At 37.3% G+C, this 26,846-nt stretch overlaps 1 protein-coding gene across 2 annotated transcripts in view; it reads right to left on the reverse strand.

Moving 5' to 3' along the window:
• Positions 1-6,328: 6,328 nt before the first annotated feature.
• The window catches only part of ICE1 (interactor of little elongation complex ELL subunit 1), a 37,366-nt gene continuing 16,848 nt past the window's right edge, over positions 6,329-26,846 (reverse strand). The window contains exons 12-19 of one of the 2 annotated variants that reach the window (XM_068201082.1): positions 23,684-24,036; positions 18,072-22,529; positions 16,104-16,272; positions 13,254-13,414; positions 10,430-10,620; positions 9,158-9,264; positions 8,147-8,245; positions 6,329-7,231 (exon numbers count right to left, since the gene is read on the reverse strand). In XM_068201082.1, the coding sequence (XP_068057183.1) occupies positions 7,050-7,231; positions 8,147-8,245; positions 9,158-9,264; positions 10,430-10,620; positions 13,254-13,414; positions 16,104-16,272; positions 18,072-22,529; positions 23,684-24,036 (5,720 nt within the window). In that variant the 3' untranslated portion in view covers positions 6,329-7,049. Of the gene's footprint in view, positions 7,232-8,146; positions 8,246-9,157; positions 9,265-10,429; positions 10,621-13,253; positions 13,415-16,103; positions 16,273-18,071; positions 22,530-23,683; positions 24,037-26,846 lie in introns of those variants that run through there. The other variant, XM_068201091.1, reaches the window with a different exon arrangement.

Below are 26,846 nucleotides of genomic sequence, written 5' to 3' on the forward strand. Positions count from 1 at the left end.
CTACCCCCCTGGACTCGGGATCCCGGCAGGCTGGGAGCAGCCCCCCGGCAGCTCCGCCACTGAGCCAGCCCGCTCCTGGGCAGCAAACCCGTACAATCTGGGCCCAGCCCCGCTACTGGGCCGGCGAGCGCCTCCGGCAACCCCTCGCTCTCTGGGACCCTGGCACAACCGAGCCAGCCGCCAGACCCCAGAGGCACCTCACGCAAACCGCTCCCTGCGCCACTTTCACCGGGTGGGCGAAACACTGGGAGTTGCTGAGCTGAGTCATCCCCATGAACCAGCTCCTGCCGCAGCCCTTGAGACCTCACTTCCCAATTTTGACTATTCTAAACCTGGTATCCCCAGGTGCTTTTGGCATTCTATTTCCTTAGTCTAAATATCTTCTTTTCCCTTCATGGAGGGCCCGTTCTGCTAAACTTTTTCCGGACCCCAGTTCGGCATTGAACAATTTCCTAACAACCATGTGTTAAGACACTTCTCTGCCCTTTATGCAGAGACTGCATTCAAACCCTTGTCCTCTTCTAGCAGCAAGACATCATCACTCCTCATTCCAACATCCCGGAGTCTGCCACTCACACCTCCCCCCTTTTTCAGCTTCTTTCTTCCTTCCCTTCTCTGATTCAACACATCTCGGACCGCATGAGGTGTACACACAACTAGTTTACTTCTAAAAGTAAGCTTGCGACTTTCTTTTACTAGGCTCATAGTAGCTTGCTATAGCTTGGATACATACTAGCCAGCCGTGGCTTATTGGGTCTAGCACCTTTGTAAAACAAGTTACTGGTCTCTTTACTCCTCCCTACACCTGAATTAAAATTCTACGAGCTACTCCATTTTCTACATTTATGCACAAATAAAAAGGGTTTTTCTAACGAGGGTAAGCTTAAAGCTGGTAGTTAGGCCAGTTTTAACTTCAACTCTTCTAATTTAGCATCATTTTCCTTTGTTAATTTTCTATATAAAATTTTTATTGCTTGTGTGTACCCATCAATCCATAATCTGCAATATCCTAATAATCTGAGTAGTCTTCTGATTTCCCTCTTTGAAGATGGAGGGGGAAGAGATAAAATTCCTGAAATTCTCACATGGTTGAGTTTCCAGCTACCCATACTTATTAAGTGTCCAAGGTATTTTACCTCTCTGGTTCTACAAATTGCAGTTTCCCTTTTGATACCCTTAATCCTTTTCCCGCAGAAAATTCAAAAGTTTTATAATAGCATCTCTAACCTCAACTTCAGCTTCCCCGGATAATAAAAGATAGTTCCCCTCGGGCTTTTTTACTGGGAGAGTAGGGGTATTATGAGGAGACATGCAAGGTTCTAATGTCCCATCCTTTATTAGTCCTTCTGTTACTGGCTTCAAACCTTCCCGTCTTTCTAAGGATATAGGACACATATGGGACAATTTTTTCTCTCAGCTGTGATCCTTATGGGGTCTATATCTAATCCAGCCCTATTTCCTTCCCCAGCCCAGATTTCCTTGGTGGGTGTTTTGTGGTGGTTTTTTTTTTTGGTTTTTTTTTTTTGTTTTTTTGTTTTTTTTTTTTTTCCTTCCATCTTCCTGGCCAAGTTTTAAAACTCTAGCTGTCATTTTCCCTTCTTCTGGTATAACTCCTATTCCTAGTTTTACCTGTAAGTTTCTTCTTACTAAGTTGCTACCTACCCCCGGGACCAATAAGACATCCTCCGTCTAAATTTTAGTTTTCTCCTTCAATTACCACATCTTTAACAACAGGAACTGTGAAACACTCTCCTTTTGCCCCTATTACCTTTACAGTACCTTTGCTCACACTATAACCTTTTGGAATATTTAACAGACAGGTTCTTTCTGCTCCTGTGTCTACCACAGCTTCTAATTCTTCTTCTTGGGGGGAATGGGTTACACGACTACGCCTCGCAGCTGTGGTGCTAAAAGGTCCTATGATACTGTGCCCTCCTTGCTTTGGGGTCAGCCTCTCTGGGCTTCAGTACCGCCAGGCTTCCAGGAAATGCCCTGAATTTGGTTGCCTCTGGTGCCAATTCATCTTTGAGGCTGTTTGCGTGTGACTCACCTTTGTAGTCACAGCTTCCCCCTCATGGCCAGGGCAATAAGGCTTGTTATGCGAATTTTGCCTCAGCCACCACCCGCAGGGGAAACAACGGCTTGTTGGTGCAGGACCCACCCTCACACACACAAGACAACAAGGTACCTTTTACTTTCAATTCACCTGTTACACTTTTAGGTGTTACTGGCCAATTCCGGTGCTCTTGGATATCCCTTAATCCAGCTGTGTTGTCCAACACCAGATGCTCTTGGGCATTTTTATCCCTCAATCCAGCTGTGTTGTCCAACCCTGGATACTCTTGGGTACATCCTCAATCCAGCATAATTTTGCTCAACCCTGGATGCTCTTGGAATGTTAATCCCTCAACCCAGCAGCTTTGAATCCTGGATGCTCTCGGGCACTCTTATCCCTCAATCCAGCAGAATGTTTAGTGGGCCCTTCCACACTGTTTCTTCTTTTTTTTTTTCTTTTTTTCTTTTCAGTGGATTATGCCAGGAAAACCCTCAGCTTCTTCTCTCCTCGGGGTTCCACTTCTTCCCTGAGACCCAGTTCCAGTTTCCCCGGGGGGGATTCTGGCACTTCTTTTTATCACTCGCTTCGTCTCTTTACTGGCCGCTTTTCTCGCGAAAAGTCGAAACCGCAGCACGGGAGACTACCACACTCACTTGGCAGGTCTGGGATAACCAGCCCGCCTCTCATTCCCACACATTCATCCCCCCCTTATCCGCCCCGTCCAAGCAAATACTTACCTATTCTTTGTCTTTGGGTCTTTGTTCTTCAGATACACCTTAGTCTTAGGGGCTAATTACCGCAGTTTTAGGGAATCTTTTCCCTTTTCTTTGTTTTATTGCCTCCTTTTGTTCATCTGATCGTAATCTGCGTCGGTTAAAGCAGGGACCGATAATTAATCGGTGATCTGGGCAGGAACAAACGCAGAAGATCCGAACCAGTATGTCTAACCATACATTCTCCGTTTATTGTTTACAGACAGTAGTTTTTATACACTTCCAGATAGTTTACAATCTCACACACTCTCGTTGGCAAGCAAACATTGTTTGTTCCTGTCTTAAGGTAGCTAAAGTTTCACACTGCAGACCTATACTAATCCACACCTAGATAGCTCAGTACACTGTGTTATACCTTAACATAATTTCTGACTGCGCCACAAACTTATTCTTAACTGTGCCACAGGCTTCAAGGCCTCGCCCAGGCCCACATCTGAGGCCTAGGCTGGGGTAGCTCAACCTTCACTTTAAACATATAAATCACGCACATCCAGATCGTGACCTCTTTCTCTCAGAAATTGCCCTATAGTCGGTCACACTAGGGAAACAGAGCGAGGCTGCCTAACAGGGCAGGACGTGTCTTTCTCACCCTGACTCTCCTAAGGCACCAGCAGAGAGGTGTTAGAAACCATCCTCTGCTACCATAATTGTGAAAAACACCTATCACTTGTTTTTTAAAATCTTAAAAGTTTATTAGTAATAAAATAGTTATAAAAATAGTAATAAAATTAGAGTAATAAAAATTTGGACAATGAGGATTAGGACACTATGAGACAATAAAAAGCAAAGAATTACGGACATCCGGATGTTTTTGGGCACTAAGCTGCCAAAAACATGCCTCGTGAACAAAGGAATAACCCTTAAAAGCAATAGCCTGTTGCATATTTATATATCTGATACATGATGCATAAATTCCTTGCAAATTAAGAATTTTTCTGGTTTTTGTCAACTTCTGCCCCTTAATCCTGGTGGTTCCATAAAGACGGAGAGAAGGTGGAAGAATGTTTGTCTTTTCTGATAAGGAGGCAGTAACTCTTCAGGTTTCGTGTTGCTGTATCTCTGTGCAAAGAGTTTCTTAATTATCTTATCCCTTTCTTGAGCTAGTAAAAAATATCTTACATCGCATAGTTTCTATCTTAATATTATGTTGTTACCTAAAACTATATTTAACACACTACTTAAAAAGGATCAATACATTATTACGAAATAACCCTCCATAATACATATAGTATTCAATTTCATATTTGCAAAAAGCCAATCATTAAATATGCATTTTTCACTATTTTAAGCAGTCTAGAGTCCAACATTTTTTATTTTATTAAGAAATCTTCACACTGAAAAATATTTACTACTATACCTAGAGAGGCAAAATCATCCTGCAAAATACCCTAATGGTGTAACATGTAGCCTAGCCCAAAGATGCTACTTTTTGTAGAAACAAAGTTAAATAAAAGGTATGTATGTCCAAAATTTGTATTCCAGCGAGGGATGACTGAGTAAACAATCAAATAATTCTGCCAGTATAACATGTTAGGATACAGATACTCTAAAAATAACTTTTAGTATGAAGGCAACTAAACAAGAAAAATAGATAAATAAAATTTTTCCTTGGACAACTTATTCCAGCATCCTGTTCATCTACACATAGACAAAGTTACACTGCTCTCCACTATTTATGACAACTTTCTTCTCCTGGAGTCAGTACGTATCAGGGATTTTTCAAATATCAAATAATACAGTTATCAAGTCAGAAGCCTATAGTCAAAATCACCCTTATAAATAAACTATTGTACATGTTTACTGTCCCCTATATTTGAGTAAGGAGAACTGCTCGAGCTGAGTATTTTAATCTGACGTGAATTTTGACTGTTAGCATTTTGTCTAGCCTTAGATTGTTGACAATAATGTCTTAGCAGTTGACACAGCTTTTCATGTTTTAGTTTAGGAATATGAGAAGGCATGGAGGAAGTGAAAATTTGAACATTTCCTGATACACATATTTTCGGACAAGCCACATGCTCAATATTTGTGTGAGAACAAAAAAAGCAAAATCTGCAAATGATGATAGAAACCTGTAAATCCCTGTTTTAATGGTTATTTTGAACAAAATGGGACTTTAGTATTTGGAACAGATATTGAGATGGATAAAGCATTCCATATACTGAAAATCACTATCCTTTATGGATATCAACATTTTACAGCTTTTAAAATATGGTAAATGTGACACTGTGTGTGGGAGTTACAAGTGTTTTTTTATGAATGATGAGTGATTAGTATTTAACAGAAGCAAACACCTTCAGGGTATTAATTATTCTAATTTTACTTATTCCAATTCATTGGGCAGTTTCACTGGGCAGTAGAGAGGGACACAGAATTAAAATCAGTTTTATGTTTCCAGTACACACAAAAATTTTTCTTACAGTTACATACACAGAATATTTTTCATGAAAATGGTTTGAGGGTAGGTTGAATTTTTTTTTTTCATTTGGTTCGAAATTAGTATAATTGTAGATTTTTTGTCTTGGAAAATTCTGGTATTTCCCCTGTGAATCTCACATACTTCAAATGCCAGTGTATTATACAAATTCTAAAGGAAACAGGTTTTTCTATTTGCTGTGAAGATTTTTGGGTTGCAATATTTTTGCACTAAAGCATCTGTGATCCTCTACTCACTTTGTTCCTTTCTCGTTTTTTTTTTATTTGTTCTGTTTTCCATTTCCTTTAGTTTTCAGATTATGATCCATACTTTTATTGTTAGCCTGTGCTTTCTTTTGACTTCTTCCACTTCAGATATTTTGTGCTCATTTTAGTACAAGAAGGGTAAATGAAGGCTACACATAAAATCCCCAAAGCCTTCACAATCACTAAAATGCCCAGAGTCCCAGACATCATAGAGCTTCAAATTAATTTGTATAATTCCCTACTGGAAGCCTTCATGATAGACATCTGTAGCAATGCCTACTGTGCACAGGTATCACCAATACTACTAGATTATTTTTCATTGACTGAGTTGTCTGTGGTAAGCTCAATGAGGTCAGTTTGATGTCCAGAGTGCGAACAGCTACAGCTGCAAGTGAAATACATGGCCACTTTGCTCTACACAGTTTCCTCAGAGGAAAGAAACTCTCAGAGGGCTAAGAGACTGCACTGGTAGTGATACTGGGAAAAGGCACAAAAATCAAAATGCATATCAGCACTGCAAAACTCTGTCAGAAGCTAGGTCCCATTATAATAAGAATCTGCATTAGCAAAGCTCACTCCTTCACAATGCACAACCACAGAGTGAAAATACAAATTTTCAATAGTTTTTTAAAGCTACTTCCCAAGCCTCCAAATCATACCAGAAACTTTTGGAGAAATGTCCAGAACTGCAATGTTATGGGCAATTCATTCAGTGAAATTACCTCAACAGGTAATTTCCTGCTGCCCCCTAAAATAGTATTTATATAAGCTAAAAGCAAAGTTAACTGTGTTATTTAAAAGGTCAACAAGAACACAATGGTATTTGTCTCTTTTATTATGAAAGATACAAAAACAGAGTGTAGTGAAGCTATCATTAGAAACATGAACTTTTTTTGAACCAACTCTCCATTTACATACACAAAATTCCCCAAGTGGAACAATATCAAATGTGAGACACATCAGAATACATCATATATACAAGTTTAGAGATTTAATATCTGTTACTCCATCCATGATGGCTACACAAAAAGTCAATTCCTACCTGTTTTCCACAAGTATTTTAAATTAAGTTTATGAGACAACCCAAGCAAAATAAAGCAGAATCTGGGGAATGTTCTGCTATCTGAATGGCTACTTTATAAAAATAGTACAAAATAATAGAGCCAAGTTTACAAGTCACACTGAATATTCTGTCAGATAGTCCATACTCCAAACTGATGTAAGTAAAAGAATGAAAACTGTTATTGATTTTTATTGTCATCAAACCAGAAATATATCAGGAGTTCAAGATGCACTCATTTTTAGATAACTAATCAGCTACTAGGAAAAGCAAGTATTTTTGTTTATTTTTAAAAAAACTCTTCCTTCAAAGAGAAAAGCCAAATAAAATACTTGACCTTGATTTGCATGATCAGACATTCTGATTAAAAGCATGAAATACAAGAAGACACATCACTTTGTATGGTTTTTAACTGGAACCAACTACTGCTTAATTGGTAAGGCACTTCTTCCTTTAGATCAGTCCACTTCCCTACATTTTAGTTTAGCTCCATTTCACACAGAGAAGTGATTTCAGCTATGCCATTTGTGATAGCAGAAGGGATGTTGTTATGAACTTTTGCTCTCCAAGCATGGATGACCTCAACAATACCTTCTGGATTGCTTGAACCCAAGTCACATAGTGAATATACGGCTGCCAGCTGCACACCCCAAGGAATAGCTGCAAAAAAAAAGTTAACAAAAATCAGCTTACAGAAACTTTGATAAGCAAGAATGTTTTAGGGAATCTTGCATCTATAGAAATTATTATTCAAGAACTGAAAATAAAACACATCAACAATTCTTATGCCTAACACCATAATGTAGAAAGATGACAACCTGCACACAAATTCCATGACATCTCATTTTATACTAACTCTTTCCAGTTTTCTCAATTCAGCAACTTTTCAGTATTCAAAGATGTACAAGAGTTCAGAATCTAGTGACTTTAGTTAAGAGTAATCAGACTGAAGAAAACAGTCAGGTTTGCACTGAGTCTGAAATACAGACATACACTGTACACCATACACTACCAAGTTTGAACTTGGGATTGCAAGGAAGAGAAGTTATACAGGTGGTTCAAAACAGCTCCCTAATATTAACAAATGCTTAACATCCAGAATAACTTAACAATGTAGATCTCTGCTGCTCTAACTGCCTTGTTTCATCTCATCAGTATCTTGGAACTGTCTTTCTCCCAATACAACAATTTTAATGGTAGTAAGCTTCAGCATAAATTGCTCAGGTAAAAAATTAGCTATTACTGCTCAAGTTACAATCACCTTTCAAGTGATCTTAACTTGATCACCTTTTAAGTGATCTCTAATGCAGCTGATAGGCTCTTACATAAAACAGTCCAATTCCAAGGTGTCTGAAACCATCTCAGAATTTTTCTCTGTCTCAAACAGAAGGTAATACTGTTAATAGCTCATTAACTTTGTAACAGAAAGGGACTCAAAACTGAAACTGACCTAATATACACTAATGAAAACTGCAAGAGCAGGCTGCTTTGCCATGCGTGCCTTAATTTATATTCTGGCATTGCAAAACTTCACATTGTAGATGTTACACTCGAGTTCCTCTAAAAGAATATTACCTTCCTCCTTTGCATGCTGTACAAACAGTCCAATTACGGAACTAATATTCTTCACTGCAGCAAGATAGCCTTCCTTCAAACCTATTTGTCCTAATCGACCTGACAGAAAAAAAGAGTTACTACATATCTGACTATTTAGACAGTCAACTTCCCAGCTTTTATACTTCCCAACTGTCTGTTGAAGTATCAATAGAAAATGCAAATTTTAACCACAAAAAATTCTTGTTACCATGCTGTCTTGGGAACAACAGTTGTTCTACTCCTTGTGTAACTAAAGACCTCAAGGCGTTTTCCATCAGATTCATTCAGCCTCCCATAGGTTTACAATTTTAAGTGTAAAATTCAGACAGAATGCAATTTTTGTTTAATAAACAATGTCATATAGCCTACATACTGAAAATATTTATTGAAACTCAAATTATATATATTTACATCAAATGCCAACTAGATTCCAAATAAATAATCTAAAAAATTTATTATGGTATTAAGTTGCATAAAAAACATATTTTATACACTTTTCTGGAAACTATATGGCATGAAGCTCTGTCATGGGAGGTTTAGGTTAGCTATTAGAAAAAGGTTCTTCACCGAGAGTTTGGTTAGGCACTGGAACAGGCTCCTCAGGGAACTGGTCACAGCACCAATCCTGTATGAGTTCAAGACACATTAGGCACATGGTGTGATTCCTGGGGCTGGACTGTGCAGGGTAGGAGTTGAACTTCAGTGATCCTAGTGAGTCCCTTCCAAATCAGGATTTCTATGATTTTGTGTGTGGCTACAGATGATTTCATTTTAAATACATAAAACATGTCAGCATTTGTTATCATGAATCAATATGACATCTCTCAAAGCTTAAGTACCTGCTTTCCACAGGCTGATAAACAGAAAATACATGCATAAAGATCCAATAAAATTCAAAAATACTCCAACACCCTTTCCAGATAGGCCTGACACTTTCATAAAGACATACTTATAAAAATAGAAGTTCAACCAAGAATTTAGATTACTTACCAATTAGCCTCAGTGTCAATGCTATAACACTATCACGAATTGACTGAGCAGTTTCATGCCCCTTTCTCTTCTTTATCCAGTTATCCATAGAAGGCCAAAGCACTTTGCTGTGAAAGAAAAATGAATTTGAAAATCTCATACTGCATGAAGGGGTGGTTATAGTATTCATACAATAATGAAGGCAAATTACTCTTTTGATTATTACTAATTTTATGTAGACTGATTTGACAAATGTATATGAAATTGTGTTGCTTTCAAATGTCATGTTGATATGTTCTGTAAGTTTCTTATATGACTGAAAATTCAGTTTGTATGTTACAAGTAGGATGTGATGCTTGTTTTTAAACCTAAAAGGACCCAAATAAGACTTTTTTAATCCTTAAAATTATGCTAATAGACCTAGTTACCTATTACCAGCACAACTCACAAACAACCACCTTGGTATGGCTTTAATTAAGACTACATATGTTTCACTGGAGCTAATTTGTATTAATTTTAAAAATACTTCAACCAAAAAAACTTATTTACTACATGAAGGTATGGAATTTATATACAAGACAATGATTATAAGTATCACTTATTATGTTATGTCACAGATAAACAAATGTCTCCTAAGTCATGTAACCTCTATATAGAAAATCAAGGCTGTCAGATCAGTGTAGCTGTCAAAATGGAGTCTTTCAAACAAGGTTAAGTATGGTAGCAGTCCATATCCTGGATTATAGGTTTCAAAGAAAATTTAAGACATTGAATCTAAGTATTATAATTATTTTAGAATTAAAATCAGACTGAAATCAAGATAATAAATTAATGAATATGGATATATTTCACTTTCAGCATGGAAGCAGTGTTATTTTCATATCAGAAATTCCTGTGGGGAATTTCTACTGTGGGGGAAGAGGAATTCAACAAGTAAGTTCAGAAGAAGACAATCACTTTGCTTCACTGACAGATAATCTCAAAATCTTATACAGCTATTTTGAAAGCAATTCTTTTCTAGAACAGTTCTAACAGGGTTCATTTCTTGGGACAATACCATAAAATCGTACATTTCCTCACTGATCACTCCTCCTATCTTAAAATAATGCACACATACACAGTAATTTAGGTCTCATCAGGCTGAAACATCCTCATTTCTAAATACCTATGTAGTATTTCATTATGTTAAAAGCTAAGTTATAATGTATTTGGGAAACAAAAAAAACACCACCAAAACAAACCACAGAAAAAAACACAAAGGAAAACATTTGAAAGACGTGATTGCCACAATACCTTATAACATTATCATGTGTCCAATCCCACTTCATATGAGAGCAGAGTAGATCAACAGCAAATATATACTGCCAAGCATCTTCACTGAGATCTTCTCCATACTGCTCACTCAGGTGAAATTCTACTTTTGTACTTGACTGCATTTCTAAAAGCAGGTTTGAGACCATAATACCAGCATCTAAAGATGAACTCTGGAATTTCAGAAGGTAATTATCTTAATGCATAAGAAGTTACCAGCCCAGAACCAAACTCTTTACAAATATTTGATACTGACTGTGTACAGCATCTTACACCATATATCCAACTTTTGGCTTGAATTAACACAAACAAATAGAGTACATAAACCAAAACCTTCAAGTACTAGGTATCTTTCCTGACACCTTTACTAAAAGGAGAGTTTGGGAAAAAAATACTCAAACAAGAAAAAACACAGATCTCATACCTGCTCTCTCATCTCCTCCTACAATTTGGGGATTTTTATTTCTCTCAATGCAGCATTAACATAAAAAGAGTGTTTTTCCAGTGCAGGAAGATTAGTCTAATATAGTCTAATAATTAGTCTAATATAAATAATTTTAAAATTTGTTACTCTCTATTCTTCATTAGGGGTGAATTTGCAAGCAAATACTTTCAATAGTTGAGGTAAATAAATATGCCATGTAAAACCATTCTGCTAATTAAATAGCTAGGAGAAGAAAGGAAATTTAAAAACAAGTATTTTTTGAATATCTGACATAGAAAAAAAGTCTAGGCTTATCACATAAACAGAATGGGTGCTTGGCAGATCTCCTCAGTACAAAATCTCATATAATTGGCAAGTTCTGCCATGGTGCAAGTCACTAAAATGACATGCTTTGACCAAGAAATAAATACCCATCCCAAGTGAGTTTTACTTTCAGTAGTAGAATAATCTTCTCCTAAAATTATATGTATAAAAGACTGTTAATCACAATCTACTTGAAACTTTTACTTGTATTTCCACCCAAGTAAAACAGAGCTTACAGACAGGATGATGTCATCTCCTATCTTCAATATAGAATATTCTGAGGTATTTTTCCCCAGCTGCAGCAGCTCTCATATTTCAGAGACCCATTAATAAAGTAGGTAGTGTGAGTGCAAATATTTCCAGGAACATTTACTAGGACATTCTTATGTGCATCTCTACTGGCATGATATTAAAAGCTGTAGCCTAATAGAATGGAGAATACAAATTCTTTGCTAAACAGGGACTGCAGTACAGCATAAATAAATACCAGAGCTTAAAGCTACATCACAACTGTGATTTAATAGTAAAAAAACCAGATATAAATCCATGCCAAATTAACTCACTCCTGCATTAAAGCAAGAGGTTTAGGGGGCTGTAATTTCAGTGATACCATGTTTAATTCAGGGCTGGCTTAAGAGATTAAAGAAAAAAAACTACCTAAAGGCTATGATGACAACAGTAAGACTACTGCATTCCTCAAGGCAGTTGTAGAGCAGCATGTTAGGATAGGGAATAGATGAGCTATTGTCATGGTTTAGGAATGGTATTCTTCAAATCAGTGCTCCCACTGAAACCAAGAACTGCTAGCTTCCTCTCTCCTCTCCCTTCCTCTTCTCTGTGACAGGATGGAGAGGAGAATTGGAGGCACAAAATATAAAGATCACAGGTTGAAAGAAGAACAATTTACTGGAAACAGTAATGAGATAAGAAAACAAACAGTAATAACAATAAATACTAATGATGGAGGGTACAAAGGAGAGACCAACAATTCACATGGAAACAACAATACCCTACCTCTCCTTCCACCACACTATGCTGGTCTGGAAGGGACTAATTCTCCCTGGAAGAGACTCCCTCCCCAAATCTCTGGTAATGATGTGAGGTGGTACAGAATTAACCTCCAGGTCCCAGCCATGCCCCCTTTTGGCTACTGTAAATATTAAACCTGTTCTGGCCAGAACCAGGACAGCTATGAATCAATATGATTTTGTTCACTTGATATATACAAAATGATTTTATTTCTAGGAAGCAAACCTGGCATTAATATGGACTTTTCAAAAATATGGGGCCCTAACCTTTAAACAGACACACAAGACTGTTACACAAATTCCTTTAGAAGCAAAGCACCTCTGACTTTCCATCTGCATTATATAAAATTGCTCCAAATGATTTGAATTTTTCCTCCTTGCAACATTCTTTTCAGGATGGTAATATGTGCCTGCTAAAAACTGATAGAAATTAAATGATTTGCTGAACATCTCAAGGACTTGAAGTCAGCTTTCACTGATCATCCTTCTCCTGGTATCACTGGTTTTGTATTGATCACACTGACTGTTTACGAAATTAAGTTTTTTTGTGATAAACAAGTATTTACAGTCTACCTTGCAAAAAGATCATGAGTAAAAAGAGACAAGCTCATCTTGAAATTAACTGTAGTAACATATTACCTGTTACACAGAGAACTGCAAAAGACAAAACAAATACATATTTTAAAAAGCAACAATACAAAGCAAAAGAAACATCTCAAATAACAGTTCCATAGATGGAAAAAATTCCCTAGACCAACAACACTCTAGTTAAAAGTTTAAAAACAACCTTTACTTCTAATGTTCAGTAAATGGATTAGTATTTAACAGGGAAAACAAGAGAAGTATTGTATTCTAGTAGGGTCTAGACAACTAGGGGGGAAATGCCTAAAGCAGCATTAGTTGTGCAATTGTACAGCCTCCATGGGATATTCACACCCTTCATTTGAAAAGAAAGTTGCTTGATTTGATTCAGCCAGCAAAGTGACCAATGCAGACAAAAGCTGATACTGACAATGAAATCAGACATTACCTGTTCCCAATTGAGATAAGCACTTAAACAGGCCAGCATCTCATTGCTTGCACTCTGCCTGACAACTAATTGCATAGCTTTGTTAATTGCACCTTGGAAGACAAATATGTCAGACCATACGTTTGTGATAAATAAAATCAATTTTTCTGAGTCTGGAAAGTCTAAGGAAAAAAAAGAAATAAGTAAATTTTTAACATTTTAAAACACAAAAATTATATATTCAGGCATTAAAAGCTAGTAGTACATTCAGCAAGGTAACTAGGAAAAAAGGCACAGAAGTCACATCACAACTCAAGTCTAAGGAAAGTGAGTCATCCTAGCACATCTCAGTCCCGAGACTAAATAAGAAAAGATCCAAGAAAAAAAACAAACAAGAAACACCAGCAGAACCCCAACAAACCTTAAACCACCTCCCCCATTGTAATTTCATTCCTTTTCCCTTCATCTTTCTTACTACACTTTAGTTCACTAAGGAGAGTGGTCTTAGAGCATTGAAACTGGATTCTTTTAAGATTAAATTAGACTGGAAGATGCAATCCAACAAACTACCTAATACATTCCAGTCACAAATAAGCACTCTGATCACTTGGCCAAACTAGAATTAGTCCAAAGGAAAAAGAAAATCTACAGTACTTGCTAATACCTTGCACCCATACACCTGTGAAATGATATATAATTATATATATGAGATATATATATATAAAGACCACAAAGAACTTTCACGGAAATTCAAATCTGATATTCCTCAGCAGTTTTCTCAGACTTTGTCAGAGAACTTATATATTATGCAAGTTGTATGTGAGCATATACGAATGTTGCATACTACTATTTGTACTTCCATAGACGTAAAAATTTGTGCTACTCCATAATTGAATAATCTTTATTCAATAAAGTAATTCAGAGCAAGTATCTGACAACTATCAGTTAGACAGGACAGTTCCAGGCCATCAATGGGAAGCCAAAAGACCCTTCTGAATACCAAAGCTGAGAGCTCCAAGGCAAAATACTAAGATAAAACATGAGTGTGTAGACTGTAAGCAATAACAAATACATTGGAATAAGTAAAAAAGCAGATACTACTTTCATGCATGAAATGCTATACTGGAATACATATGCCTGGAACATTATACAAAAACCAATGAAATCAAAAAAGCTGAAGATACCTTCTCTCTTCACTTCAGCATAACTTCTACATTTTTGAAAGATCTTAAGTACTAGAAAGCATATCAAAATACATCAGATCAAGAAGCTTTACTGAACATAAAGAATTTAGATTTCAATGAAGTGTTTTGGATGGACCTTCTACTCTGAAGCTGCTCATCATGTGAAGAATTCACATTTTTCTATCAGAACTTCTTTCTATCAGGACTGCTGGTGAACTAGAATTACTGAAGGCAGAATACTTGAAAGGAGAACAGAACAAAAACGATGGACAAGTTGTCAAAACAACAGATGATGTTAGTCTAAAGAAGCAATACTGACTGTTTATAGTGAATTTGGTAATTGTGTAACTTTTGTTGCCATAATTCTGATGGGAATATGTAAACTACATGAAAGAGAAAACCCTAAAATAAATGCATAGTAATCAAATAAAACCAAACAAATTTTAAAATGCCTAAACATCAATTAAGATGTGTTTACAACTGTTCCCACTCAAAAAATAACTATAAAACCACAGAACAATGAAACCACAGAAACTTATAGAAAAGAAAATCATCCAATAAAAGTATGCATTTAGTTATTAAAGTTTGGATCTTAGAAAGGAAATAGAAAGGAAAAAAGGAGGAATGATTAATATTTGCAAGAGCCTACAAAAGGAAAAGCAGTAAGATACTGCAAAACAAAAGGTTTAATTATTATTTTAGACGCAGAAAAAATATCTGACAAGTAATAGTTTATAACATAGTGCAGTATTAAAACTTAAAATGAAAGTCGTAGAGTTATAACAGACTGAAGGATAGAAAAACAGAAGGGAAAACAGGAGTTCAAAAAACAACTCAAAAATATTACACCCCCTCAAAAACTGTAATTAAGAACAAAATGAAATCACAAACCTTTTTAAGATTAAAACAAAAAGATAGGAATGTTATATGAAATATAGCAAGTAACTGAAACAATCTCAAACTTTAGCACTTTGCTTGTTAGTGCTCTTGAATTTTATTTTAATGTGAAACACAGACACCAGTATACTATTTTCAAACTTAGTGAATATTAATCTTCCAAAACTAAGATTCTTAACTTAGCAATAGTATTTGTGTGTTACCTCTGTTCCTGTGACCAAAAGGCAGGGGAGGAAAGGAAGGGAACCAAAATGGAAAAAACTTCAGCAAGAAATTGGATAACAGGAAGTAAAAAGATTTCGAGGACATATTATAAAAATACCCTGGTTTTGATCAAGGTATTGTCCAGCTCCTGAAACTATTTTAAATACCTGGGGCTAAATCACACTTACTTTATGAATCAGTACATACTCAATTAAAATAAGAAAATACTAATTGGTTAAAAGGATGAAATTCCCAGAAATCACATTATCATTTTGGAGATGGTGGGGAAATGAAAGCACGGAGTATCCTAAATGAAATATTTCCTTGGAAAAATAAGTAGACTACTAAGAGCCCAGGTCACCACAAAACTACAGTACAGATGTGGTGGAACTATGAGATGGGGAATTTCTTCTAGAACAGTCTATACTTCTGCATTACAGAAAAGTTCTGGAAAACAACCCCTGAACAGGAAAACAACCCTTGAACGGGATTTCTGGGGTTTTTTTTACAAACATAATAATTCTGATACACTACAGCAAAGACACACAGCACATTTAAGATATAAGGCCACTAAGCCACACTATACCTTCTTTAAGTAGACTATAGCAGAAAAGGCGGGCTCTTTCCAAATCTCCCAACTGTCGACAAATTCCTGCATAGACTCGACACAGAGCCTGACTGAAATTATAATTTGTGGCATTCTTCTGAGCCTTCAGCTTATTGAGAATAACATGCAGCAAGGAGTCTGCTAAATGCTATAAAACACAAAATACATTGTTAGACTGTTACATAGTTAAGAATACTTGACAACTTTGTAGTCGTATAAAAAGTAAAAAGAACTACTATCTTATTTGCAAGAATATTGTTTGCATATAAATAAAAATGCAGGAAAGTAAATCAGAGGTAACCAGTGAAAGAAAAAAGAGGGAAGAGCAGGCAGCTTCCCAGAATAAATGTGCCACAAACAAATGAAGAACGGGGCTACTATTGTTTTAATATAAATTGTTTAGTTTAGTTATGTGATTAACAACAATCTTCCTCAAAGAATAAAGAGAATAATGACAAGTAGAAGGAATGAGGAGAGGAATAATGACAAGTAGAGTAACCCAAATAATCTAATCAGAGCAAATGTAAGCACGCCAACTTAGCTACTTCCAAAGATGCCAAAGAAGGACAAACAGCCCATTGTCCAGGTGTGAGATTTACTAGGTAAGTTAACATTGGTCTTTCCCCAGATCACTGTACACACTGCAGGAGATAGGGAGGAGATGTTGCTGCCTATAGTAACACAGGACTTAATATGAGATGCAAGGATAAAGAATATTGGGATTGTGCAGTGTGCATGACTTACTAGGGGATGCTTAGAGGGAGACCTGGAAGTGGGGAGTAGAATGAGAGGTTTAGGAGCCAAGTGCTGGAGAGTACACAGTTCAGACTGGGTATCTGTGGACAACAGGGATTCCAAGTGTTTGCTTTGGGAGGAACCAGAAGATCTAAGCTAGCTACCTGAAAGACCACAAGTCTGAGGCCCAGACACAAGTCAGGACCAGCTGCTGAATGTGTACACTTCTGTGTCTCTAAGTTTGTCAGTGCATGAGACAAGCAGGAAGAATATCAGTCACCTACTGCATACACTGAGTGCCCAGTGTTAGCTGCTGGGGGAATCCATATTTGTCTGGATATATATATATATATATATATATATATATATATATATATATATATATGAATGAATGTATTTTCCTCTACCAGGATTTCAACCTGATTAACCAGACAAGGGAATAAGAGTAGGTGTGTACTGTGTGCATGTCTCTCTACTAGGAGTATGTACTTGGGGTTGCTATTGGCTGGACCTGAAAACATAAAGCTACAAGCCTTGCTTCTATGAAGTTACCAGACTTGACAACTCCTAACAAAGAGACTTGAGATCTTGGTAGCAACTTCTGAGGAGAACTTAATTACGTACAAGGACTGTAACAGGACAAAATGCTGCAGTTGGTGAATTGCTCTGCTGTAAACTACAAATCATCTACTACAGAAAGATGGCAACTGAAGCAAAATTTTTTCAGAGCTGATGCTAAGGAAGTTCTGAGTAATAAAATAAGGGAAGAATTTCCAATAAAATTAAATTTAATAACCTTATGTAGAATAGTAAAGGTAAACAGAGAACTAATTTATATACCAGTACATACATTGAAGTTTATCTTTTTTAATTAAAAAAAAAAAATAGACCAATTTTGGAGAAACTCCCAACTGTTAATACTGTCCACTTCAAAAAGTGCTGCAAAAATAAAGTGCTTTATGCATACATCAAAAAAGCATATGTTTTTATAAATGCAGTTTTGCACCTTGGACACCACTGAACAGCAATTTCTTGTGCAGTTCTGTATTCTCTTATGTTATACAAATTTAGATTTCTAATAAACTTTCAAGACTACACTTTGCCACAGAGGATTGCCACAACAATTGAGAATTCAAATACTACAAACTTATACTCTTTCCATCTGCACAGAAGTGATTATTAAACAATAAAATTAAAAATTATGCTACTTACCTTGTTTTTTATACCAAATTCATAAACAACTTCTCTCTCTTCATCTCTCATTACTGGAATCTTTGAGATATTACCAACATACACGTGACCTTTGATAACTGGTAACAAGTCAAAACAGGTTTCAGCAATTTTCTTTAATGCCAAAGAAACTTTCTGGCAGCCAGAATCCTTCTTTACTGGTAGTGATTCTTCTAAATTGGAACACTGTGATGAATCACTCATTTCATAGCTTTTACCATGGAAAGCCTCCTGCATTTCAGAGATGGTATTTTTAGTATTTCTGACAGTAGTAATATCACTGGGTTCCATCCTTGGTGGTTCACTGTCCAGCCTCAGTCTTTTGGCACTTCTTGGCATAGATACCTGCAATAGTGTCCGTTTTCTAAGATGATTTGAAAATAATTGCTGATTTTGCACATCTTTGTCTTCATCTTTGCTACTATCAGATTTCAAATTGCTCCCAGCTTTAACAAAAGCAGTTGATGTAGATGCAATTGCTTTGAATCCACCTGCTTGAGACACAGGTCCTGGCAAACTTTGGCTGTCTGAAAAAGTGCATCTGTTAAGCTGAATATTGCCTTTCAGAATGTTTAGTGTCCTTGCCCTTGCAGACAGCTCTGGATACATAGTGTCCAATATTTTCACAGAGTTCTCCTGAGGAGCACTTGGACCATCACTAACTGCTGCAAAGAGAGGAAATCTTCCTGGAACAGGAAGTGCATGCTTTGGAATTGAAGTACAAAATTTCAAAGGTGAGGAGCAAATCCTTCTACCTACTGCCATTTCTGAGGGTGAGGGAGGAGAAAATAAAAGAGCAGATTTTAGTGTTGGAGTATCTGTTAATGGGGACATGAGAGGAAGAACAGGAGTTTTGCATAGTGGGGATATCAGGTCATCAAGAGGGGAAAGCAAAGAACATTGATCTGTAGAAGACATTACAGGGGGGACAGTACAGGCAGTTTTTGGAGGAGTAGCAATCAGAGGTGGTAGCAAGGGGGGCAGAGGAGGACCTATCTCTTCCCTGATTTTATTTATCATCTCAGATGAGCATTTTTTTGCCAGAGAAGTACTAGCATTTGCAAGAACTGGCTGAGTAACTTTAAGAGTCTTTGTTTTTCTTTTACCTTGAAACAGGTTCTTTGATAGCTTGGTATGCATTACTTGGGCAGCTGTCTTGGTAGAAACAGTCAAAATTTCAGATGGTTCTTGCTCTTTACACTTCCATTTATTGCTCTTCTTGAGAGCACAAGACTCTGATTCCACCATAGGTAACTTCTCAAATACTGTCTTTTGTGGTTCAGAAAGCTGACCAACTGTTTGACAACCGCACCATACATCAGAGAGGGCCGGTTTTGGAAGATATTTGAGTAAAATTTTTTTTGTACCACTATCTATGATAACATCAGTGCTGCCTTCTCCTGTATTGCAAGCAGTGTAAGTTTGATTATTATTATTATATTCTTCAAACACTGAGACCTCCATATCAACACTGTGTAATAAACCTTGTTTCCCATTTGACTGAAGTTTTCTAGAATCATTTTTTTCTAAGAAATTGCCTAGTGCTAACATTCTTGTATTTAATTTACTGGTTTTTACAGTCAGCCTGCAGTTTTCTGAGAATCTGCTTAACAACTTGCATAGCGGCAACCTATTTTTTGAAGCATTTGGCATCACAGGGACTTCTTTTGATGTTCCAGATTTTAATAGACTTTCCTCACTGTGACTAATGCATCCAGCTACGTTAGACTCCACCGTAAGTTCATTAGCACTCTCAGTATTTTCAGAGGTTACTAATATACATTCCGTTTTCCAAGAGGCTGAGTCTTCAGGATAACCCTCCCCAGTCACACTTGACCACTCATTTGCAGTATCTCCAGAGTTGTTTGGTTCACAGTGTGTACTCATATCCACGACAGTGTCTGCTTTTAGGTGACTAACTGTGAAAGTATTTCCTGGGTGCATCATTGAATGAAGCTCACATACTTGGTAATCAGCATCAATAATTGCACCAGTTTCCAGAGCATCCAATGCAATTCTGCTGGAAGCTCTCAGTTTGTTTCTAAACATTGGAACACATTCAGAACACTTCACATACTTAACGTTTTGTATAGAACAGTCTTTCTCTTCAGAGTCATTGCTCTGCTCTAGCATATCAAAATCACTTTTACTCCTTATTATGGCATTTTCCCCAGAACCCACAAAACCATTCAGTTCTTTACTTTCTCCCCCACCTGTTAGTGAATTAGTTCTAGAAGGATCTCTTCTAACCTTCCATGTACAAGTCCTGCATCCTGATTGTTGACAATCAAACTTTTGGAGGAGAAAAGTGTTCTTCTTATAAGGGTTTGCATATATGATCTGTGACTTAACAGATGCCTGAGGTTCTCCATCTACTGGCTGCTCCTTATCTGAAGTTTTCTCTTCTTTTTTGTGTACATATTCTCTCTCAGGGCAGCTCAGTTCTTTGCCCATGTTGACTTTTTCAGTAGACAGAATCTCAGCACCCTCTTCTAAGTTTTCTGAAGAACAGTTAAATGTAGTACTCATAATGGAATTTGTATGTCCGTTGTTTTCCCAAGTACAGGAAAAAGCAGCCTTTCCTGGTAAGTTAGTTTCAAGAAAACCAACAACTTTCTGAAGACTGAAATTTAGATCAGGAGATCTTGCAGATTCCAAGCCAATTCCCACTTGCACAGGAGAACTGGTTTCCTTATTATTTGCACAGCATTTCTCCAAGTCCTTTTGAGTAGAAAAAGCCAAGCCACTTCTATAATCCACTTCTGAAGTAGGCTGGCAAATAATCTCCAAAACATTATTTTTCTTCACAACATTCTTTTCCCACTTCAGTGAACCTGAGCAAGTCTCAGTCACCAATTCCTTGCTTTGTTTATTTAATTTCCCTTCTATTTTACCACATTTAGTATTTTCAGTTCTGAAGAGCTGAGTCAGAGGTTTTGCAAACTGTTCCTGAGAAACAGGATTACTTTCTATTAAGATAGATTCAATAGTACTCCCTCTTGCTAACAGCTCACTGCTTTCCCCTCCACAATCTTCTGGATTAAGTCTGACTTCAGTCTTTAGAGATTCAAACAGTCTAAAGTTTTGAGATTTGGACTGCCCACATTCTAATGTCTTACATAAGTTTTCAGATTGTTTTATTTCACCTTTCACTTCTGTAAAATCTAACACAGAGGATTCACACTTAGCTACACTGCTTGCTGCACCAATAATGCAGGCTGTCTTTGGTAGTGCAAGTGTATTTTCTACGTCTGACTTCCTCTGAGATAAATTACTACCATCTTCCTCATGATGTGGTTTGCTTTGTAAACCTACCACCTCCTCTAGATCTACTAGTTTTACATTTTCTGCACTATGGAGTAGCTCTGACAATTCAGCTATTTCTAGAACACTTCCTCTGTTAAATTTCAGAGTTAGTTCAGTAGCTGGAGCTCTGGTTATATTCATGTCTTCAATTTTGAGCTGTTCATCTTTTGGAATGACTGACAAAGTTCTGATTCCTTCAGTAGCGGACACAGGTAAGTAATGCCTAGAGACTTTAACAGTCTCTGGTGCACATTCTCTGTTCACTTTGTCTTTTGTTTGTATATGTTGTTTCTCCAGAATCTCTTCATTGTCATATTTTATTTCAGAGCACTGAGAGTGTGCAGAGATCTCAATAGCTCCAGCCATATTAGTTAATTTGACTACATTTTTTGAATTATTTTCAACCACTTCATTTTCTATCAACACATCAGATTTTTCCTCAGCATCTTCTCTTTGAAGCACATTGCCTTGCTCGGATAGCAAATAAGTAACATTTTGCGGAACAGCTGCTTCTCTGGGAGTTTCTCTCTGTGCTTCCAAATTCTCTCTCTCTGTATTCACAAATTCACCACATTTTTCATGTGTACCCTCATTATCAACAGCTCTAATTAAGGTTACATTCTCCTCTGTTTGCTCTACCAATCTACATTCTTCCATCTGATTCTGTGGCTTTAAACATTGTAACATAAAATCTGCTGAAGAATCCCGCTGAAAATCTGCTGAAGAATCTTCACTGTCCATGTCCTCACCATCTCCTTTCTGTTCTTCCATGTCTTCCAATTTGTGTGCTGTTGCTCCAGTTAGTTCTCTGTTCTCAGTTTCCATATCCCCAGAATTCTCTTCCAAACAATTTTTGTTAGTTACCATGTTTGTAATCAGAGTAGCACCTTCAGCTTGCTTTCTTTCAGCTTCTCTCTCCTCCCTGCTTGACATTTTAGGATTGAGATGAATATTCTTATCATTCCAACTCAGATTAAGTGAGCTTTCTGCATCAAAACCATGCTCATCACTGGGGCCGATTACATTACAACTTGGAGGCTGAACTTGGTCTTCTTGTAGAAGACCCTCCACTGCAGAAGTACTGCAATCATCTTCTTCATCACTGGAACCTGTGACTTCTTCCGAGAACATATCCTTCAATTAAAAAAAACCCAAATTTAATAATCTGAACCTCAGTATCAGTTTTAGAACCTACTTTTCTAAACAAGTACACTTAAGGCCCTGACATGCAATGGTTTTGAGAGATTAAGGCTGGTCAACAAAATTACAACCCACTCTACCATTGCTCTTCATAGTGAATGAAAGTACCTCTGTAAAAAATACAAGACTTCTTTATCTACATACTTGCATTCTAAAATTACCGGAAAAGAGCATTTGAGCAGCTTTTAACTTTCAAGCTCTGGAATTCTGATATGAAAGCCAGGCTTAAAGTCCCAATTTGTGTTTGATATAAGTCTGCACTGCTGGGAAATTATGACAGCAAGTTGAGACATAGGTGACTGTGTACTGGTTTTGGCTAGGATAGTTAATTTTCTTCACAGTAGCTACTGTGGGGGTATGTTTTAGATTTGTGCTGAAAATGGTTTTAATAATATAGAGATGTTTTCATTATTGCTGAGTGGTGCGTGCACAACATCAAGGGTTTTTCTGCTTCTCCTACTGCCACACTGGTGAGAGCTCTGGGGCGTGCATGGGAAGTTGTGATGAGATGCAGTTTGGACAGCTGACCCCAAAAGACCAAAGTGACATCCTATACCAATATGGCATCATGCTGAGAATATAAATAAAGGGAAAGAAGGAAGGGACTGATGACATTTATCTTCCCATGTCACCGTTATGCATGACGGAGCCCTGTTGACCTGCCTGCTCATGTGAAAGAGTGAATGAATTCCTTGTTCCACTTTGCTTGCATGCACAGTTTTTCCTTTTAAACTGTCTTTATCTCAACCCACATGTTTTCTCACTTTTACTCTTCCGATTCTCCCCAGGATCCTGCTGGTGGGGAATTCAGCAAGCTGCTGCATGGTACTTAGTTTTTGACTGGGGTTAAATAGTGACACATACACTTCTGAAGATTGTTTTTGCTCCCTTCCACAGGCAGTATCTACAAGGTTAAAGAAGTATCCATATGGATCTAAACACACAGAGACCTCTTCAGTGCATGAGTAACTAATACCGATTATTAAAAAAAAAAAAAAAAAAAAAAAGCCAAGAAAAATAAGATTGTTATTTCTTCAGTAATTTTAAGACCAAGTTAAGTGCCAGGTCAGATGCATCCTGAAACTCACCTGTGTAGTCAGTGGTGAAAGCTGTACTGGAGAAAGTAGAGCAGGAAGAGGTCTGGCCCAGTTCAATATATCCATCACATTTCCACCTGGGTCTCTCTGCTCCTGATTGGAAAAGCCTGAAGTGCTGTGCTCCCTGTCTGTCTGTATTATCACATCTACATATTTATCCTCACCACTGTGCAGCTGTTCTTCAGTAGTCCTGTTCACAGCACAATCATCTCCAAAAGGCTCAGTACTTGTTTGAATTATCGTCGCTGTTACAGAATTTTGCTTTATAGCACTTTCCTCTGAAGAACACCAAGGTAGTGTTTTGCCATCACACCTCCTGATCTTTTGGTGGATTTGTACAGTGTCTAAGACAGAAAAATATTGTTAAGAATTTTTGCCCTCCCATTTTTGTTTATAGAGATAATATATAATAGTAATAAAAATGTAATACTGTATTTTCAAGTGACATTTCCATAGCAGATCTTAGTCACTTTCAGAAATTCTTTCATTATAGAGATGTAATGTTGTTATTCACAATTATTTTTAATGAAAAAGGCATATGTGTGTGCAAAGAGCTTTCCCCCAAACTGTCTGACTTGGATCATTAAAACATTCCCAAATTTTCTCATCAGGAAGGGTCATTTTTGGTAGGATTGAAGGTCCATATGTTTTATCTGTCTTTGGCCAGTAATTCACAGTCATGAAAAGCAGAACAACCATGCACAGACATTCCCCACCCAGGCTGTAATTCTCAGATTAAAGCAACCTGCAGGTTTGAGCCAGCAGCTGTACTTCCAAGTAAGTTACAATTATACCCTGCCATAAATACAACAAGGAAGCTCTTAGCTACATTTCTAGTTTATGATCTAGTATGCATATGCTTTTAAATTGTTTGTTGTTTAAATTTAAATATTGAGTCTAATCACACAAGATTTTTCTTTAATGGTATTATTTAGTCAGACCTGAACCCTTAATAAAAAAAGCACCACAACGTATCATATGCACAAAGGAGTTGGAACAACTAAGATAAAGATACTGAGCAGTTGACAAACCCTTCCAAGATGTCAACTATACAATTTTAGTTATTCTAACAAAAAGAATGCATGTCTAAATGCTCTGTGTGATTCTTTGCATTTGTTGTGGTTTGACATAGAAGTGAATTTTTTCAGGAAGTTGGGTTAAACTCATCAGTGGTCAGGTTTGGATATTAGCACCTGGAGTAACCACTGAAGGTATAGACATGTTTCTGAGAACACAGGAGGTTAAAAGCAAGAACTCTTAGAAGAGCTGTCTCTTTACTTCCAGTCAGAGTGCTGTGCAGACTTCTCTTGCCCAGCCATGGGCTGGGTGGGGGAGGGGAAGCCATGTAGCCTGATTGAAGTGAGCTGAAGAGGCTGAAGAACTAGAACTGAGTCAGCTCTTGTAGACAGAAAAGTAGAAAGAAGCGGAGATGTTTTTGTCCCCATCCTCCCCCACCCAGCGGGAAGGAGACAGAGAGTCCGATGGCACCTGTAAATTTGCCAGCACCTGTAAATTTGCCGGCAGATGAGAAGGAGAGGGCGGGGGGGGGGGAAGATGCCCAGTGGGGGAGTTAGAATTCTCAGCAGAGATTTCAGCCCGCCGGGGAGTCTGAACTTTTAACCCTTTCCTGAGAAACGAAAGCTTTGTAAAATATTACTCCTCCTCAATTTGAAGTAGAAGAAAGACAGTCTAGGATCTGAGATGTTGGAAGAGGAAATTTTTAGGTAGAAAGAGATGATAGAGTAGCTTGTGGCTAGACTTTTCTTGTTAGCCATAGACTAAACCAAATTCTCCTGCAATAAAGACTGCATTTTAAGGGGATGCAGTGGTGAACCAAAGAGGCCTGCTTCAGCAAATACCAGCACAGGAACGGAGAAGACAGAGAAAAGTTAAAGAAAGAATGGTGATGCCCTCTGTCTTCAAGAAGATGATCTCTGTTCTTAGACTCTCAGACCCGGGGGGAAAATGGAGAAGGACTGTAGTACAAAGATGAGAAGCTAAACTGTTGTCTCTTTTAGTCCATGGCAAAACATCCCTAAAAGAGCCCTATGAACAGTCTGTCCATGCCCAGTAGTGAGAGCACTGTGACATGGGAAGGAGTGTCACACTAGTATATTTTCTCTGGGTGGTTGCCATGTGTGACATGGAAACACAAGGGTGGCAATTGTGTTTCCTAGGGGAGTCTGTGGTGCAAGAAAGACTTCTCTCTCCTTAGAGGGACTGAGTATTAATTATCTAAAAAATGACAACTTGATCAGGAATCCTGGGTAATGTCTCACTGTAGTTTTGTTTAGAAATTAAGTGGGAGGAGGAGGAGTGTTTTAGAGAGTCTTCATCCTGGATTTAGTGTCTGTGTTTTTTATAGTAGCAGTAGTTTAATAAATTTTTTTTCCTTTGTTATTAAGCTTAGGCCTACTCTACTCTGCTCCTGATCACATCTCACACCAATTACTTAAAAAGATACATTTTCATAAGGGTGCTGGCATTGCACCAGTGTCAAACCATAACAGCATTGTACTTTTGTTTTGTTACTTTTCGAATCACAGTTTTTACTATTACACAGTAACTCATTTATTATGCAGACAAAACACATTCATCCAGGAAAGTCTAAAGACAAATAATTTAAATGTACTATAATTATGCTAAATATTTCAAAAAGGGAAAAGATGGGCCAGTTTCCTGAAATTTAAATTCTATGATTTTATAAAATGAAAATATTACCTCCAATAAGACAGTAATCAACAATTCCCAAACCCCAGTGTGTCATATGGAACTAAAATCTACTCTGTAGTATTTGCAATTCTAATTTGATATTGTATGTGTGATCTTGTTTCTAGAATTCACAAACACTACTGGACACAAAATCAGCAGTATTGAAGCAAGAGATCAAGCCTATTCTGTGTACACATGCGTACACCATCTGCAGTGAACCACTTAAATTTTGTGACTATATTTTGCCTTATAAAAGCTAGTTTAGATTGAAAGAGAAACCACTGTTAAACAATTTAACTGCGGAAGCAGAGTAAGGGGTTTTTCATGACAGTTTCTCTCACGCGCCATAAGCTACAAAACTCTGAAAGTTTACTCAGAACCTTTGTTCAGAAACTTTGTCCAGGCCCTGAACACATATTCTCACACCCCTTCTTGACACTGC

This window comes from Anomalospiza imberbis, chromosome 1 (genome assembly GCF_031753505.1).
Source record: "Anomalospiza imberbis isolate Cuckoo-Finch-1a 21T00152 chromosome 1, ASM3175350v1, whole genome shotgun sequence".
Lineage (NCBI taxonomy): Eukaryota > Metazoa > Chordata > Aves > Passeriformes > Viduidae > Anomalospiza > Anomalospiza imberbis.